Here is a 15,832-nt window from a genome sequence, read left to right as displayed (position 1 = left end):
CCCTTTTGGTTCTTTGGTTTTACTTAACTTGTTTTGATTCCATTTAATTATGACTAAATCCCTTGCTTGCTTTGTTAAGGTTAACTGATAAGTCCCTTGCCTTCACTTTACCCTGCAGTGCTTGATTACTAATTAATCATTTCAATCACAGCTTCTTAAATTATACATCCTTTGCTATTTTATTAATTTAATTTATTTTTACAGCTGGCACGGTAATGTCAAGTCCACATTAACCCGGCCTGTGCTCTTTCCCTTATTAGTGATTTTTGGATTTTATTTTTGCCTAGGCCTACCGCAAATCTTAATTTGTTCATTTGATATTGTTCCTAATAAAATTTAAAACCTTAAAGCTTTCAAACCTTAAATTTAGACAAGAATTAGCGCTTCCACAAATACTTATTCATTCTCGTTGTCGTGGCCCTTCCTGTTATAAGGGGGGATAAGTTGCAACTCGCGGTGCGCTGAGACTCACACAATAACAACGGCGCACGGCGCATTTTTTTACCAGCATAGTACGGCGCACCGCGCAGGTTGTTAAAATGATAAAATAAATTCCCGCGCACCTGGCACATCTTCCTGACCATGGCACAGACCTAGTGTTTTGGCAATAGTATGACGTCACCATTTTAACCATCAACAAATGCGTGGAAGTGTGGAACTATGACAAAGCTTAATATAAAGGAAAAAAGTGGAGAAGTGTCGGAATTACCCACAATGTCGCCATCATGTCGGAATATACCGCATTTACCCTAGATACCTAGTTTTCTCGGGAAGCAGTGGATTGCTAGTAGGCAGCCAGCCTACCTACTTTTGCCCACCTACCACGCTTTGTAAGTTTGTTATGTCTAGACTGTAAATATCTGTATTTAATGTCGTGACTGCAGGTTCTCTATGAGATTTATATATACCGTGGTCCGTGGCCGTGGCCCGTGCATGTGGCCTATGCCCTATGAAAGTTTGCTGATCCACATTGATTAATCCTTGTACATTAGGGCCTGTGGGCAGAGACCCAGTAACTTTATTGTATGCACTCACTATGCAGGGTTGTTGTCCCGCTACTGCACTACAGAGCCTGAGGGACTCTTTAAAACAGGCGTCACCCGCGTCAGTGTTGTGTATTACAGTAACAGTAGGTATTCTCTTACCAACATTATGCAGTATAAAGAAACTCTAACAGACGAAATCCTATATCAACATAATCACTATCATACTATGTGGTTCTTGCCAAAAGGTAGTCGATTCTTCATATACATACGTCCCACGCCCGTCGTTTACACTCCAGTTACTCCACCGGTCCACCGCAGCTCGAACTGGTGTTGTTTTCGACGTCAAAACGTTGAAGTAGGCTAGTTCAAAGTATTATTATTGTTCACGTGCGAAAGGTAGATATCACAGAAATATTCGCCATCTGGCGTGTTACCCAGAGGTTTTTACTTTTGAATAAAGAATCGCAATTAGCTGTTATAATACTTTTCAGCTATCATAATACGCTAAAATATGAAAAATTTTAAGGTAACTGAGCTGTATTCATATGTAAAACATTCGCATATATTGCATCCATGATGATGATCCATGTGCCTCCCAACTTGGCCGTTACCATCAGGAATCCCGATGAACTGACAGTAAAATCAAGTCATTTCAATAACACCGCTTAAATTTTGTTGCGTTTACTATCATTTGAAAACTCTTATACAGCGCGATTCTACCACAAGTGTGTGTGTGCTTTGTTGAAGGTGATTCTACCACAAGTTACAAGGTGGCTGGGCCAGTGGTTACAGTTCAGAGTACCATGATTGGAGCAGAGAGGCGCGGGTTCGATCCCAGCTCTGTGCGCCAGTTTCTGGTCAGAATCGGCAAGGAGGCCGAGCGGTTGAGCACAGCAGAATTGTGGCAATGAGTTGCAAGTTCGAGACCGCAAAATGCTGCGATGTTGAGAATTGGCGACAGGCCTACAGCCTACTAAACGATGACACCGCTATTATTATTTATTATAAAGTACGACTTGGTCGATTGGCCAAGTGCAAATTAATGACACTACGTAAAACCGACTACAAAATGGTGATGGTGAAGGAAAAAAAAACAAACTGGATGACAATGTTTGTCATTGCTTTCTCAAATCTTGCATATTGGAGATTAACGTTATCAGATAGAGCTTAGAAATGAATTAGTTATTAAGTTATCAACACCAGTTTGATATCAAATGAAATATACTGGCTCCATGTTGCCTTGTAGTTGAATAAAAATCGTACTGCATAAATGAATTACTGATTTCATACATCGAATGACACGTTATAAGTCTACTACATCTGTTTGAAATAACAGAGGTTGAAGAAGCGCATAACGTCCATTGATTGACGAAATGCTTCTAAAATCACATAAGCTTGTTGGTGAAAATTAGCCCAGTTTTCATGCGGGTTATTTTCTAGCTAATTATTATCCAAGACATTAACAATTGAGGTCAAGACTCAAGTATTAAACATTCAATGATCTAACTGAACAGAAATTGAAATATTCTCATTATCACAGCGTTATTTCTTTCTAAAATTACAATTATCGTAGAAATAACAAATACACAAACATAGGTAAAGTAATATAACCGGAATCAGTCCAGGAAAACTGAATTTACAATTTAAGCTATTTTGTAGAACATCAATCTAATCTAAAATATAATACAAAAATTCGATAATTTTAAGTTGTATCTATATCGAACACATTAAAAAAATAGTTAAAACCTAAAATATGGTTTTCAGGCTCATATGTTTTTAAGATCTCTTCAATGAAATATTACGATGAAACCAAACGATATAAGATGTTAGAAAAATATGTAGTTATAATTCAAATAGAAGTCAAGATTAACATAACTGACGGAGGTCAGCGCAGTCTTTAGTTGAAGTGACCAACTGAACCACTATGGCCAACTGAATGAAATCAGACGTTTTATAGATTTTGAAACCAAGCCATTAATTTAAAATTATCCTAAAATTTAAATTTATTATATTATTAGAGGAAAACTACATAAACAATTATAAAAATTCCACATACCAATATAGACGAGTTTCACAAGCAGAAAAAATTAAAAACTACTCAAAGTTAAAAGGAGTAAAACAAAACAAGACTGAAAATTCGTTTGCGCTTTCGAGACAAATAATTCACGCCATTGTCACGCTGACATTGTCACGCTGACATTGTCACGCCATTTATGCTGATGATGCTAAAGCAATTTAGGCGGGAAATAAACCGTTGCGACCGTCAATAAGAAACAAAAACTTCCAAAAATGGGGACCGTGCCATAGAAAAATGACCAGCAGCATGTAATAATGACTAAGAAATATCTCATGTTTAGTCCCACAACTACTTTGAACATTTTCGGCTTCTTAAACTTGCAACTAATCATAATGCGTACCAACGACGAGCATTGAACGAAAAATAATCGTCAATTGCATCTACCTTTTCTCACTTATAAAAAATTCGGGAATGCGAAAATTCTGTTGAAAATTAAGTGCATTGAATTTGATCATAATTTAAGAATTTCAAGGGGGCACACATTTATAAAATCATTTCTGAAACTGAACGAAATCTCATTAACAAATAGAAAAATCTAGACCAAACTATTGGAAACCTTTTAAAATTATGGAGACACAAAACATACAGTATATAGACATCAACGCCACCAGGGCTAATATATACATTAAAAAAAATAATAGAAGAACTATGATATTACCTTTTTAGATCGTATTCGGAAACTTCATTGAATATCACCATTGATAAACCATGATTAACATTGCCACATATCTATAATAAATGGCGCAGCTTTCTCTGATTCAAATAATAACCCTAGATATTAGAATACAAAATTAATACCAAATCCAACACAATTCCTCTGTCAAACATTAAGAACATACAATTAAATTGAACAATATTAAACATTGCCACGTGGGATAAAAAACTTTTCATTTGGTTCATGCTGCTACTGTCTGTCTGGGTTCATCCTGATTAATTAGACAACGGGTGGACGCCGGCAACTTCAACTGAATTTTTTAACTTTCATCGAATTAGTTGAATGTTTTAACTAGTAAGAAAAATATTCGAATTAGAATTAGTTATTAAGTTATTATTCAAATTACGTGAAAAAATTAATTAAAGGTTTAACTGCTAATAAACGAGCCATAAATATGTGGCAGCATATGAAATAGCGTCAAGATTGTCCCCCTCCAATTCGATCTGTAATCATAAGCAAGGATCGTGTCCAGCCCTCTCATATCTAACGATATCTCGGCATGCTGGAGAGGTCTCAACAATCCAGCTGTTAATGATATTAGCATATCATATAGACTTAAAACTTAGATGAACAATTAAAAAAACAGGAAAAGGTAGAATCAGATTCAATGGCACCAATAAGAAAACTTTCTCCTATGTCCACGTTCAATCGTGTTGCTACGATTTCAGTGCTTCTTCCAACAAAATATTGAAATGATCAACCAGTTTGTTCCCGTATCGTACTAGTTTCTTGAAACCAATGAATCACGAATCGAACAGACTCTAAAAATGTTAAAAGTTTCCACATACAATTAATAACACCAAAATCGTGGCAAGTGAATGAATAAGAACGACCAACTATTTAAAAGTAAGCTAAAATCAGAGATGGTATATTAAGTCACCAAACTGCAGGAGCATTTCTCACTGAAAGTACTGCCTGCATCCATAAATCTTTACGTCTTTCTTCAGTTGTCTCGCGCAAAGAGCAAAAAAGTGCGCCGTCATGCATTGACCACGAGTAAAGATGCGTGTTAATTCGCGCGGTAACTAAAGAAGGAACTTAAGACGGACCATAATGCTTGTCAAGCCACGTCCAGCGCTTCATGTAACAACAAATCTTACTCTGCTTCCTTAAGCAAAGCATTTACAATGCACTTAATAGGAACATAAATGAGAATACGTACAATAAACATAAAAATTACCACTTAAAAAATAAAACACACAATACGCTCACATGAGATCAATAAATAGAATAAGCTAACCCGACTCGAGATATGGGAGTCGGTTAGGGGTTACGCCAGCAAGTCTCCAGAAAATAAGAGATGACTACAAAGAGGCCGGCCCAGCAGGGCCCTCGAGACAGAGTCGGTCATGGTACAGAGCTGCTCAGGAGACGATGTTCCTGGAAGATATCTTGCTTGCCGATCACTCGGCCTCTCTTAGAGCTCGGGCCCCGCGAGCGCGGCAACAATAAGCGAGTGGAAGGAAGGCGTCGCGATCTCTGGGATTTTCTCCTAAAATTCTGTGACTCAGAGTCGGGGCACTGAGAAGTGGGGATACAGGCGCCTCTGTGCAGGACAGTGGGGAATGGGCAGTAGCAGCCAGGGCTGCAGCGGCGGGTGTGGCAGTCGGGGTTGGGGTGAGGATTGCGGCAGGTCGGGCGACATGCTGGCGCGCACTCCATGTACTCCGCACCTCGGGGGCACTCAAGACCTGCGAGTTACAAGAGGAATAGTAGAGAGTGGCACGCTAGAATCATGTGATGCGACTTCGATAAAAAATGTAGTAACAGTTAATTAAATATTGAGCAACAATTCGGATTTTGACAATTTAATCCGGAAGACAGGAAAACTCGGTTCCATGATTCAAAGATAAGAGATTTTGATGAGAATACGTAACTACCATACTGTGATAACTGACTTCGAAATAAAAATTGCAAAATTATTAGGAACGTTCCACTTTACCAAAGTTCATATATTATACTATGTAAGCAGAAAGAAAACTTGAATCCTATTAGCGAAGAAACATTTCATACATTCCATCTAGCTTACGGTAATAAAGCAGTAACATTTACCACCACATTTGGTGACATTCCTCCATGATGGAATGCTGACCCCGAGCCTGTGGCACTCCCTTGCGTACGCCATGATGGCACCGCACTGGCACTGACGCTCTCCTGAACACCGACACATGTCGTCCACACACGCCCTAAACAGCATGACAAATAATTCAGTCTTGGGGGGAAAGTAACGGGGAATAGAAACAACTGCAAAAAAGATAATGGATAAGCAACATAACTGCAGTAAAAAAAATAGCAATATAAAATGCAGTAAAATAATAAACGGACTGTATTTAAGCAAAACAACTGCACAGATGTAAAAGTAATGTATTGATGCAAAACAAATGTAAAGGTAATCGTAATTATCTCATAGTACTGGATAGTATTTCATGGCACACGGCTATCAAGTTACTGCGTTAAACTGAAATATGATTTTAATCTGCACGGTATAGGTAGTGGTGCCATAGCTACGGAGAACACGTAGGTGCTACTCATGAAATGAATAGCAGGCATGAAACTCACTTTAAAACGGTCAATTGAAAAATAAAACGTAGCTGCTACTCATGAAAAGAATAACAGGAAAGAGATAAACGGAATTATGAATGGACTCACTTAATAAAGGATTGAGTGGGCAAGACTTCGTGGCACGCCAGCAAAGCGGACGAGTTGAGAACATCGCATCGCTGAACCGAAGCCTCGCTAGGGCTCGAGCAAAAGGCCAGTCGTTGTTCTCTACTTCGGGGACTCTGGCGAGGATATTTTCTGGTTATTATCGAGGGTTTTTAAAGTTAATCCTAGGTAGTCCTTCACACAGCTTTCTTAGGTTGTCTATATCACAGATCTCTTAGATTGCTCTTATTCCACCTCTTTCAGGTTGTTCTCTTACACCTCTCTCTTTTTTGTATCCCTCTCACACTTTTAACTCTCACCCTCCTCCAACCTCTCGCTCTCTCTCGCCCCCCTTACATCTTTCACATTGCTCTCCTCCCATCTTTCTCTCTCTCTCTCTCGCCCTTTTCACACCTCTCTCTTTACCCCTTTCACACCTCTCTCTCTCTCTCTCTCGCCTTCCTCACATTTTTCACATTGATCTCCTCCTACCTCTCTCTTTCTCTCGCCCTCATCACACTTCTCTCTCTCTCTCTCATCCCTCTCCCACTTCTAGCTCCCCCCCTCACCTCTCTCAGATGGTCTCGTTGTCGCCTCGAGCAGCGGCCGCGGGCCCAGCTCCTCGCCGCCTCAGTGAGGCTGAGGTCATCAGCCTCCGCCTCACTGGAGCCTGAGACGCGCCTGAACTCTGCCTCCCTGGAGCTGCTGGAGCGCGTCAGGTCGTCGTGCATGTCGCCGTTGAAGTTGCCGCACAATCCGCAGGTTTTGTTCTGCCATTTGGAGTCCAACACCAACTCGATGTAGCTCTCCCCGTCCCACAGCAGCTGTAAGCCTGGTAGAGTACATCAGTAACAAGTTAGTATGCTAGTAGAATTATTAGATCAGTTGAGGTAATACCGAAGAGGTGATATTGTTTTTATTGTTTGTTTGTTTATTGTTTGTTTGTTTTTATTGTTTATATTGTTTTTAGACGCTTTTTAAATAAATTCTACGATTTAAAAGCAAAATATTTGGAGAGAAAAATTTAAAAAATTATATTCCTTTGAAACACCAACAACACTGCAAACAGGAATACAACACTCCCACATATTGTCAACATGAATACAACATAAGACGTTGCCAACAGTAATTCAAGAGACCCGCAAACATCTTAATATTAACAACAGGAATACACCACAAGACGTTGTCAACAGTAATTCAACACATCCACAAATATCTTAAAATTATCAACAGTAATTCAACAGACCCATGGTAGTGTTGAGCTGAATGCCGTGGCCGACCTGGTCGATGACTAGCACGTCTTGCCTGTGCCTGTAGGGCAGCTGTACACGACTGCCGTTCACCTTCGTCTTGCGCGAGACCATCATCGTCACCTGAACCCGCAAGATTATATTCAATGCACATCGCCAATGAATATTAATTCCATCCAAACTGCTATTTATTTCAATAAGGCCAGCGTCCAATATTTCAACTGAAGGACACGAATCTTTGGTCCCGATATCTCAGTTTGTTTTATGAAATTCCCCTAACGGGATGAAGGCAGGACTTTTATATGTATATTTTTATTACGTAAAACCTAACCTAATTGAGCAGGGGCCGTCGTATCAGAAATAGGTAATAGTTTGTAACTCCTTCAGCTAATCACTGACGGCTTTTCAAGCTCAACCCACCAATCACAGACGAGAAATCGACCACTACGAGTACTTAAGCAAGCTATGATAATCCGGCCTCCATAATATTAGGGTATTAATAATTGGGAATTAATTTAAAAGAAGTTAATTCCAACAGATCCTTTACCTTGATCTTGTAGGTGCCAAGGTGCAGCTTGAGCACGAGAGATCGCATGAAAGGCAGGACGGAGTTGGTGCTATGAGGATGGTTGATTATTTTCAGCTGGAACTTGCTTCGCCTGCTGCAGTCTTTGGCTAGCGTGTACTTGCAGTCACCCTAATGAAGAAGTTAATTTAGTCGTCTTTTCTAATTCGTCTGCTGCAATTAAAGCATGTATCGGTGCTCATTAAAATTTACTTCATTGTCATTTTTTTAGATTCTTGGATTGAGACAAAGTTTAATAACTTCCGGCAATCACTGGATCGTGTCTGAGCAGGTCAAGACACCTTACAATTACGATTATTATCCGACAAAAAATATGCTATTTCACTGATAATTAATTAAAGTGACAGCCGGTTTACTATAATATACAGATAATTACTTAATATATGAAGTTATACCAAACAAAAAATTAAATAATGGACAATGTTATTCCAAAGACAAAGTTATACAAAGGACATAGTCATATCAAGGAAAAATTGACCCAAAGCACACAAAGTTGACCGCAAGTATTGGACAATATATTAATATATTGTATATATATACAATAGTATATAGTATAGTATAGGACAAGTATAAGACAATTCAAATAATTTCACGCTCCTAATCAAGTTCAGGATCGTCAGTTATGGAAAGATCGGGTTCCAAAGGCCGGATCCCTTGTGAATCAAGTCACGAAAAATTCAAGAATCGGCAACAGGCCATGGGCCTATTTCTTCAGTGCCGACACTTCTATTCTATTCTAGGAGCGCCCCGCACCTGGAAGTCGTAGTGGAGGCCATCGAAGGTCTTGTAGTGCGGCATACCGAAGGCGAGACAGGCGCCGTGCTGGGCCACGCAGCGCGGACAGCACGACCCGCTCACGTCCTCCAGCTGACAACCACAACGCCTTCATTACCACGCAATGATTCGTTGCTACCTCATAGTAGTAGCATAGTAGTGCTACCACATCTTACTTTACCATTGCGAATTTTCATTTAACACTATATATCTGCCTTTCTCACTTAATAACTCGTTGCGATAACATGGGTTATCTTCATCTACCACGAAGTAACTCGTTGCGATGTAATGGTTTGTCTTCATTTACACGAAGTAACTCGTTGAGATGACATAGTTTATCCGAATTTACCACGAAGTAACTCGTTGCTCTCACATAGTTTATCTTTATTTACCGTTGCAAATCTAAATTTAACACTCTATATCTGCCTTTCTCACTTAATAACTCGTTGCAAATGACATAGTTTATCTTCATTTACCACTAAAAAATTTATTATGTTATTGCTGGTTACGCTTCCTCACTAGATACTAATAATCAGCGATCTATAGTTCAACCGTATGTCTAGTGACGCGATTAGAGTTCCCTGGACTTCAGAAACGCATTAAAATACAAACATTGATATACGGCAGCAAAAAAAATCAAAGAAATTGAGTTGCTTTAGACATATGAAGATCTTTCACCTATTATTTACGGCAAATTTACAAATGAAAATATCAGTCAATAATTTAATTGATAACAACGGAAAAAATTCACACATAATTTGTATTAAATTTCAAGAAATTTTTAACTCTAAGGAATCAGAAATAGAGTTGTAGATAATGTAGAGTTAATTTGAAGAACGATATTTCGATAACAAATTACGACATCGGCAAATGAAAAACGAAAAATGAATATGCCGGTTATCGTGCTTTAATTATCGTGATAACAAACTATACCCAGAATGAAGCCCAAACGAAATTGTGCCCTTGTATAGAAGCCCAAATAGAATTGTGCCAAACAAAAATTGTGCAAGGGTAGAATGGATAGCACGATAACCCTCATTCATACCTTGTCGTAATAAAGAACTAGTGCGTCACGTCATGTAGTAAGGAATTTAAAAGCAAAGAAAACGCCAAGAAAATTCACCATATCGATATTGAAAAAGTTTCGGAATCCATCGCCTGATGGAGCTGGACTCCAAAACGTTTTCAATATAAATATGGTGAATTTTCTTGGCGTTTTCTTTGGTTTTAAATTCCTTGTGAACTTGCGATATAAGCAGACTGATAATATAGGTCATAACATAACATAACATAACATAGTGATGTCGGCTCTGAAGTGTAGGCCTGATGTGGCCTGTCGCCGATTCTTTTCCATTTCGTGCCTTGTTCATAGATCTAAACTCGTGTCATTTGACCGGATCTTTTCATGACTGGCGATAGTTTGAAGAAGCTACTAGACTTCCACCGGGTTCGATAAGGAGCTAGGCATTTCAAATCTGAACATATATTTTTCCATAGCTTTATCTAGTCTGTTCTTGAACGCGTTCATACCTGGAGCGCCAACGATGTCATCGGGGAGGCTGTTCCACATGTCGGTGATTCGAAGCGAGAAGAAATTTTGTCGCGTGGAGAAGTTGCAGCGCAATTTTTTTAGCTTATAGCCGTGGCCCCTGGTGTTGGTTCTTGTTTCAAATTCTAGTAACCCTTTAGGCTGTCTCTTATACACATCTAGATGTGTATAAGAGACAGCTTTCACTTTGATGTATGCGGTTACTCCCTACATTATTTACAGGCCTTAATCTACGGACATCATTCCTACTAATTACTTGTCCTCCATCTCCTCTGACTGTCCTTGAGCAGCGTCATGTAGCAAGTTGTAATGTGGTCAGGCTCCGACTAGTGTTGTCAGTCTCGATGCAATAGCCAGTACGAATGGGCCTGATCCCTGCTGTTCTATGATGTAAGTGTAAGATTTCTTGCCTTTACGAATCTTACTTGATAACTGTTTTATATATTTCCTCTGTTACTGTTATGTTATAATGTTCCGTGTTGCGTTTATAAGTATTTTACATTAGTTGTTATGTTTCCAGGTAACTGGGCATTTGTTCAGTAAAGCTTGGATTGCCCAAGTTCATTCGATCATTGATCCCTAAACATACCTTGTACCCGAGGGGGCACACGGTGCTGGGGCACGGGTCAGCGACGCACGTAACTTGTCCATGCGTGCACGTGCACGAGGCGCAGTCACTCAGGCGCCACTCGCTGCCGTGCTCGTACACGACGCCTTTGTAGGCGCATTGCAGGGACACCTCAGGCAGCCTGCATACGGGGCAGCAGTCGCCGCTCTCACCCGCAACCTGCAAGTGTTTCGGTAATTGATAAATGGTAGTGACTAATCGGCCCATCATCCGCAACCTGCAAGTGTTTCGGTAATTGATAAATGGTAGTGACTAATCGGCCCATCATCCGCAACCTGCAAGTGTTTTCGGTAGTTGATAAATGTTAGTGACTAATCGGCCCATCATCCGCAACCTGCAAGTGTTTTCGGTACTGGAAAAATGTTAGTGACTAGTCGGTTCTTCACCCGCAACCAACGAGAGATTTCGATAACCAAAAAATACGCAGTTTTCTCAAAGGCTGTTCGAAAAATTGCATAATAACATTTGATAATTAAGGGAAAGAACAATAACGAATGTTTTCGATAACCGAAAAATACGCAGTTTTTTTCAATGGCTGTTCAATAAATTGCATAATAACATTTTGATAAATAAGTGAATGAAAGAAATTACTGGTTTCTCCGACACCGAAGGAAATGTTATTATAAGTACCTACTCTTATGAGAGGTCGCTTCTAAGTTGAACGTTTCTGTTTATTTGAGATGAAGTACCACGTACCTGGTACAGCACAGGGCACGTGAGTGGAGGGCAAGTACGTCTGGTACACGTGATGTTGTTGTTCATGCAAGTACAGGAGGCACACTGGTCCAGGTGGGTGCTGGTAGAACCATTGTACTGCAGGTGGTTGGCTAGCAGGCAGTGACCGCCTGGAGGGTTCACGTGAGCGTCGCGGTGACCTACCAAGCCCCAAGCAAGTATTACTAGGGTATGGTAATATAGTACAGTAGTATAGTGGAGTATAGTACAGTAGTATAGTATAGTACAGTATAGTATAGTTTAACACATTATAGTACAGTATAGTATAGTATAGCCCATGATAACATAGTATAGTAGTACAATAGTATAGTATAGTACATTAAAGTACAGTATAGTACAGTACGGTACAGTATAGTATAGTATAGGTCTGATATCGCGGGGTGGAAGGAGGATGATATATTATAATTTACGAGTAGTAAAATAAAAATAGAGAGAAATGTGCTGACCAGCGCATTAAAATATGTATATTGAAAAGCGGCAGCAAAAAAAATCGCAGAAATGTAATTTCTTTAGACAGTAGAAGATTTTTCATCTATTATTTATGACAAACTTACGAATGAAAATAGCAGTAAAAGAGTTTAATTCATAACAGGGGGAAAATTTCAAACATATTTTGTGGTAAATTCCAAGAAATTTTCACGATTAAATTCCACAATTTGCCGTCAACGACAAATTAAAATTAAAATTAAGATAAAAACGTGAATAAAGTAAACAGGAAGGAAGGAAGTCATTATTTATCTCAAATTTCCACTTAACCGCAAATAATAGAAATGTCGTAAATAAACATTTATAAATGAAACCAGTGTGATTTAAAAATGCCAAATAAAAATAAACATATATAAATGAAACCAGTGTCATTTATAAATACAAATAAAAATAAACATATATAAATGAAACCAGTGTCATTTATAAATACAAATAAAAATAAACATATATAAATGAAACCAGAGTCATTTATAAATACAAAATAAAAATAAACATATATTAATGAAACCAGTGTCATTTATAAATACAAAATAAAAATAAATATATATAAATGAAACCAGAGTCATTTATAAATACCAAATAAAAATAAACATATATAAATGAAACCAGTGTCATTTATAAATACAAAATAAAAATAAATATATATAAATGAAACCAGTGTCATTTATAAATACAAAATAAAAATAAATTATATAAATGAAACCACAATGATTTAAAATTATCAAATAAAAATCGGACAAGTTACAATGAAATTGTTAGACACAGAACAATGTGTTCTCAATACAGACCGACACACTCAGGACAGCAGTGGCCAGGCTGCTTCATTCGTTTAGAAGGCGGGCAGGAGAGAACAGGACAGGCGACTTTAGTGCAGACGAGACTGTTATGAAGGCAGCGACACGTGACGCAGGGGTCGGTGCTCAGCGTCGCAGTCTCGCCTGCTAGCAACGCGCGGCCTTCCAGTCGACAGCCTGCACGGTGGCAAGTGGCAGTGGTGGCAAGTGGCAGTGATGGTGGCAAGTGGCAGTGGTGGTGGCAAGTGGCAGTGGTGGTGGCAAGTGGCAGTGGTGGTGGCAAGTGGCAGTGGTGGTGGCAAGTGGCAGTGGTGGTGGCAAGTGGCAGTGACAGTGGTAGTGGTAAGTGGTCACGGTAAAGCCGTGAAATGAATAAAACAAGAAAATACGACTTAAATAGAATTTAAATACGACAACAGTATGATGGTCGAATGCAATTCTTTAATTCATTTGCAAGATCAAATTATCACTAATATATTTGTATAAGAAAAGCATGAAAAGATGACGACAAGGGGAATATGTTTATTTGAAAAGCATAAAGCAGGTTCTCGGAGAAGATATTGGCACATAACTCAGACCGACTCTTATTTTCAATAACAAAAAAAATAAATAATGGCTTTCATTGAATACACCATGCGATGCGGTAGCGATATCAAAGAAAAAGAACATTCATACATTTTCATATATGCAAGCATGAAAACCACTACAGCCAAATACCTACCCACAAACGTAAAAACTGCTGGCTCTCCTACAACAATTTTATGCGACTGGCGTGGACCTTCCAGGAAAAGGCATGCATGGAACAGCAATTTGAGGCCAACAATGTTTGTAGAATGATTAGAGATGCGCACGATAACACTGAGATTAGAAGCATCAACACAGTAGCGACCCAGCGCCCTGACTCTGCATTTTGGAAGACGTAGTACAGAAAACCGGTGCCGGCAGGCCTACTGTTGACAAACGTGACTGGCAGCGATCGCAGCAGTCACCTCTTGAGCCTAACGCGCAAGCCAACAACTTTTGGATGGGTGCTTTTTGATTAAATGAATTTCAGATATTAAATCAACCTACAAAATGGAAAGGATGATGAGTTTTGATAATTACTAGTGGAATACATCGTTCTTAGTTCTTTTTTTATATAGAGCAATCGACTTGATGCATGCATTATAAGTTTAAACACAACAAAATTGAAGAGGGACTTTCGCATCAAACTCATACTCCATCGTCCATTTTAGCTGATAGCGCAAGCAAAAATGCTTGCCCGATGCTGCACTAACGGCAAAGTCAACACGATGCGTTGTCACTTCAGTGCAATTGAAACTCCAAATAGATGTCAGTGTCAAAGTCACCTTATGTCACTTAACCTTGACGATATTTTAGCGTTAAAAAAATTCATAATAAAAAGAATCAGACAATTCTGCTGCTCTAACACCCAAAGTAAATAATCCTAACTAAGCACTCCTGAAAAAAAAACGTTATAGTGAAGACCAGGCTTAATCCATTCGCATGCATCGTAAATAATAAAAAGTAATAATTAAATTGCGCACACATTAAAAAAATTGTAGCATAGATTTACTTGTTCTACTGGAGCCCAAACGCCAGGTAGTTTAGTGTTAACGTGTGCTAAGTTACCGTAATGTGTGCCTTGATTAAACAACGATTAGACAGAACAGCGACGCATAGAATATCTCAACAATTACCACCTACTTGAGCTCACCACATAATGAAGGGAACAGCATCGAAAGCCATGAGGTAATAACGGATAGAGAAAGAATTACGAAAACCACTACTAAATAACGACCACAACAGACAGAAATGAGAACGTAACAACGGGAACACGCGTGGAACCACCATTCTCTTTCGACCTGAGAAAACAGGATTAATTGAACAGCTAAAGATGTCATGTCTTGATTAGGACTTGGACAGGCACGGTTAATTAATAAGTAATGGGACCCATGCCTCAATAATGACCTTAGAAAACAGGGTTAATTTCAAACAGCAACGGAAACCGTGCGTCAATAATGACCTCCGTAAACATGATGAATACGGTAATAAACAGCAATAAAAGCAGCAATAATGTCGTCAATAATAACCTGGACACTTGGACAGGCAGGATTTATCAAGCAGCAAAGAAAACCATGCCTCAATTAATCAGGATTAATCAAGTAGACGTTAATCATCAGGATTAATTTCTCCAAATTGCGGACCTGGGCAGGCAGGGCAGCATTCCCCCGGTGGGGGCGGCAGGGGGGCGGCACACGGCACATGGCACTGCTCCTCAGTGACGGTGACGACGCCGCTGTCGCACTGCTGCACACGGCAGCCTTCCCGCACCAGCCCGCCGTGTACCAGCGACACGTTGTCTTCCAGCCGACACCCTGCCATACGGTCACGGTCCGTAATAGAATAGAATAGAGTAGAATAGAGTAGAATAGAGTAGAATAGAGTAGAATAGAGTAGAATAGAATAGAATAGAATAGAATAGAATAGAATAGAATAGAATAGAATAGAATAGAATAGAATAGAATAGAATAGAATAGAATAGAATAGGGATCCGGCCTTTGGAACCCGATCTTTCCATAGCTGACGATTGATTGAGATAGCTG

The 15,832-nt window shown here is 39.3% G+C and overlaps 1 protein-coding gene across 1 annotated transcript in view; it reads right to left on the bottom strand.

Annotated features, from left to right (window-relative positions):
* Window positions 1–4,094: 4,094 nt before the first annotated feature.
* Window positions 4,095–15,832, bottom strand: part of LOC108677843 (BMP-binding endothelial regulator protein) — an 82,887-nt gene continuing 71,149 nt past the window's right edge. Inside the window, exons 5-15 of the mRNA XM_018166137.2 lie at window positions 15,434–15,604; window positions 13,221–13,403; window positions 11,908–12,086; window positions 11,173–11,370; window positions 9,014–9,127; window positions 8,222–8,371; window positions 7,671–7,797; window positions 6,994–7,256; window positions 6,428–6,561; window positions 5,831–5,964; window positions 4,095–5,469 (exon numbers count right to left, since the gene is read on the bottom strand). Of these exons, the coding sequence (XP_018021626.1) occupies window positions 5,126–5,469; window positions 5,831–5,964; window positions 6,428–6,561; window positions 6,994–7,256; window positions 7,671–7,797; window positions 8,222–8,371; window positions 9,014–9,127; window positions 11,173–11,370; window positions 11,908–12,086; window positions 13,221–13,403; window positions 15,434–15,604 (1,997 nt within the window). The 3' untranslated portion in view covers window positions 4,095–5,125. The remainder of the gene's footprint in view (window positions 5,470–5,830; window positions 5,965–6,427; window positions 6,562–6,993; window positions 7,257–7,670; window positions 7,798–8,221; window positions 8,372–9,013; window positions 9,128–11,172; window positions 11,371–11,907; window positions 12,087–13,220; window positions 13,404–15,433; window positions 15,605–15,832) is intronic.

Source organism: Hyalella azteca, unplaced genomic scaffold, assembly GCF_000764305.2.
Source record: "Hyalella azteca isolate HAZT.00-mixed unplaced genomic scaffold, Hazt_2.0.2 contig11199, whole genome shotgun sequence".
Classification (NCBI taxonomy): domain Eukaryota; kingdom Metazoa; phylum Arthropoda; class Malacostraca; order Amphipoda; family Hyalellidae; genus Hyalella; species Hyalella azteca.
Note: the sequence above shows the minus strand (reverse complement) of the source record. Positions and strands in the feature narration are given on the sequence as shown.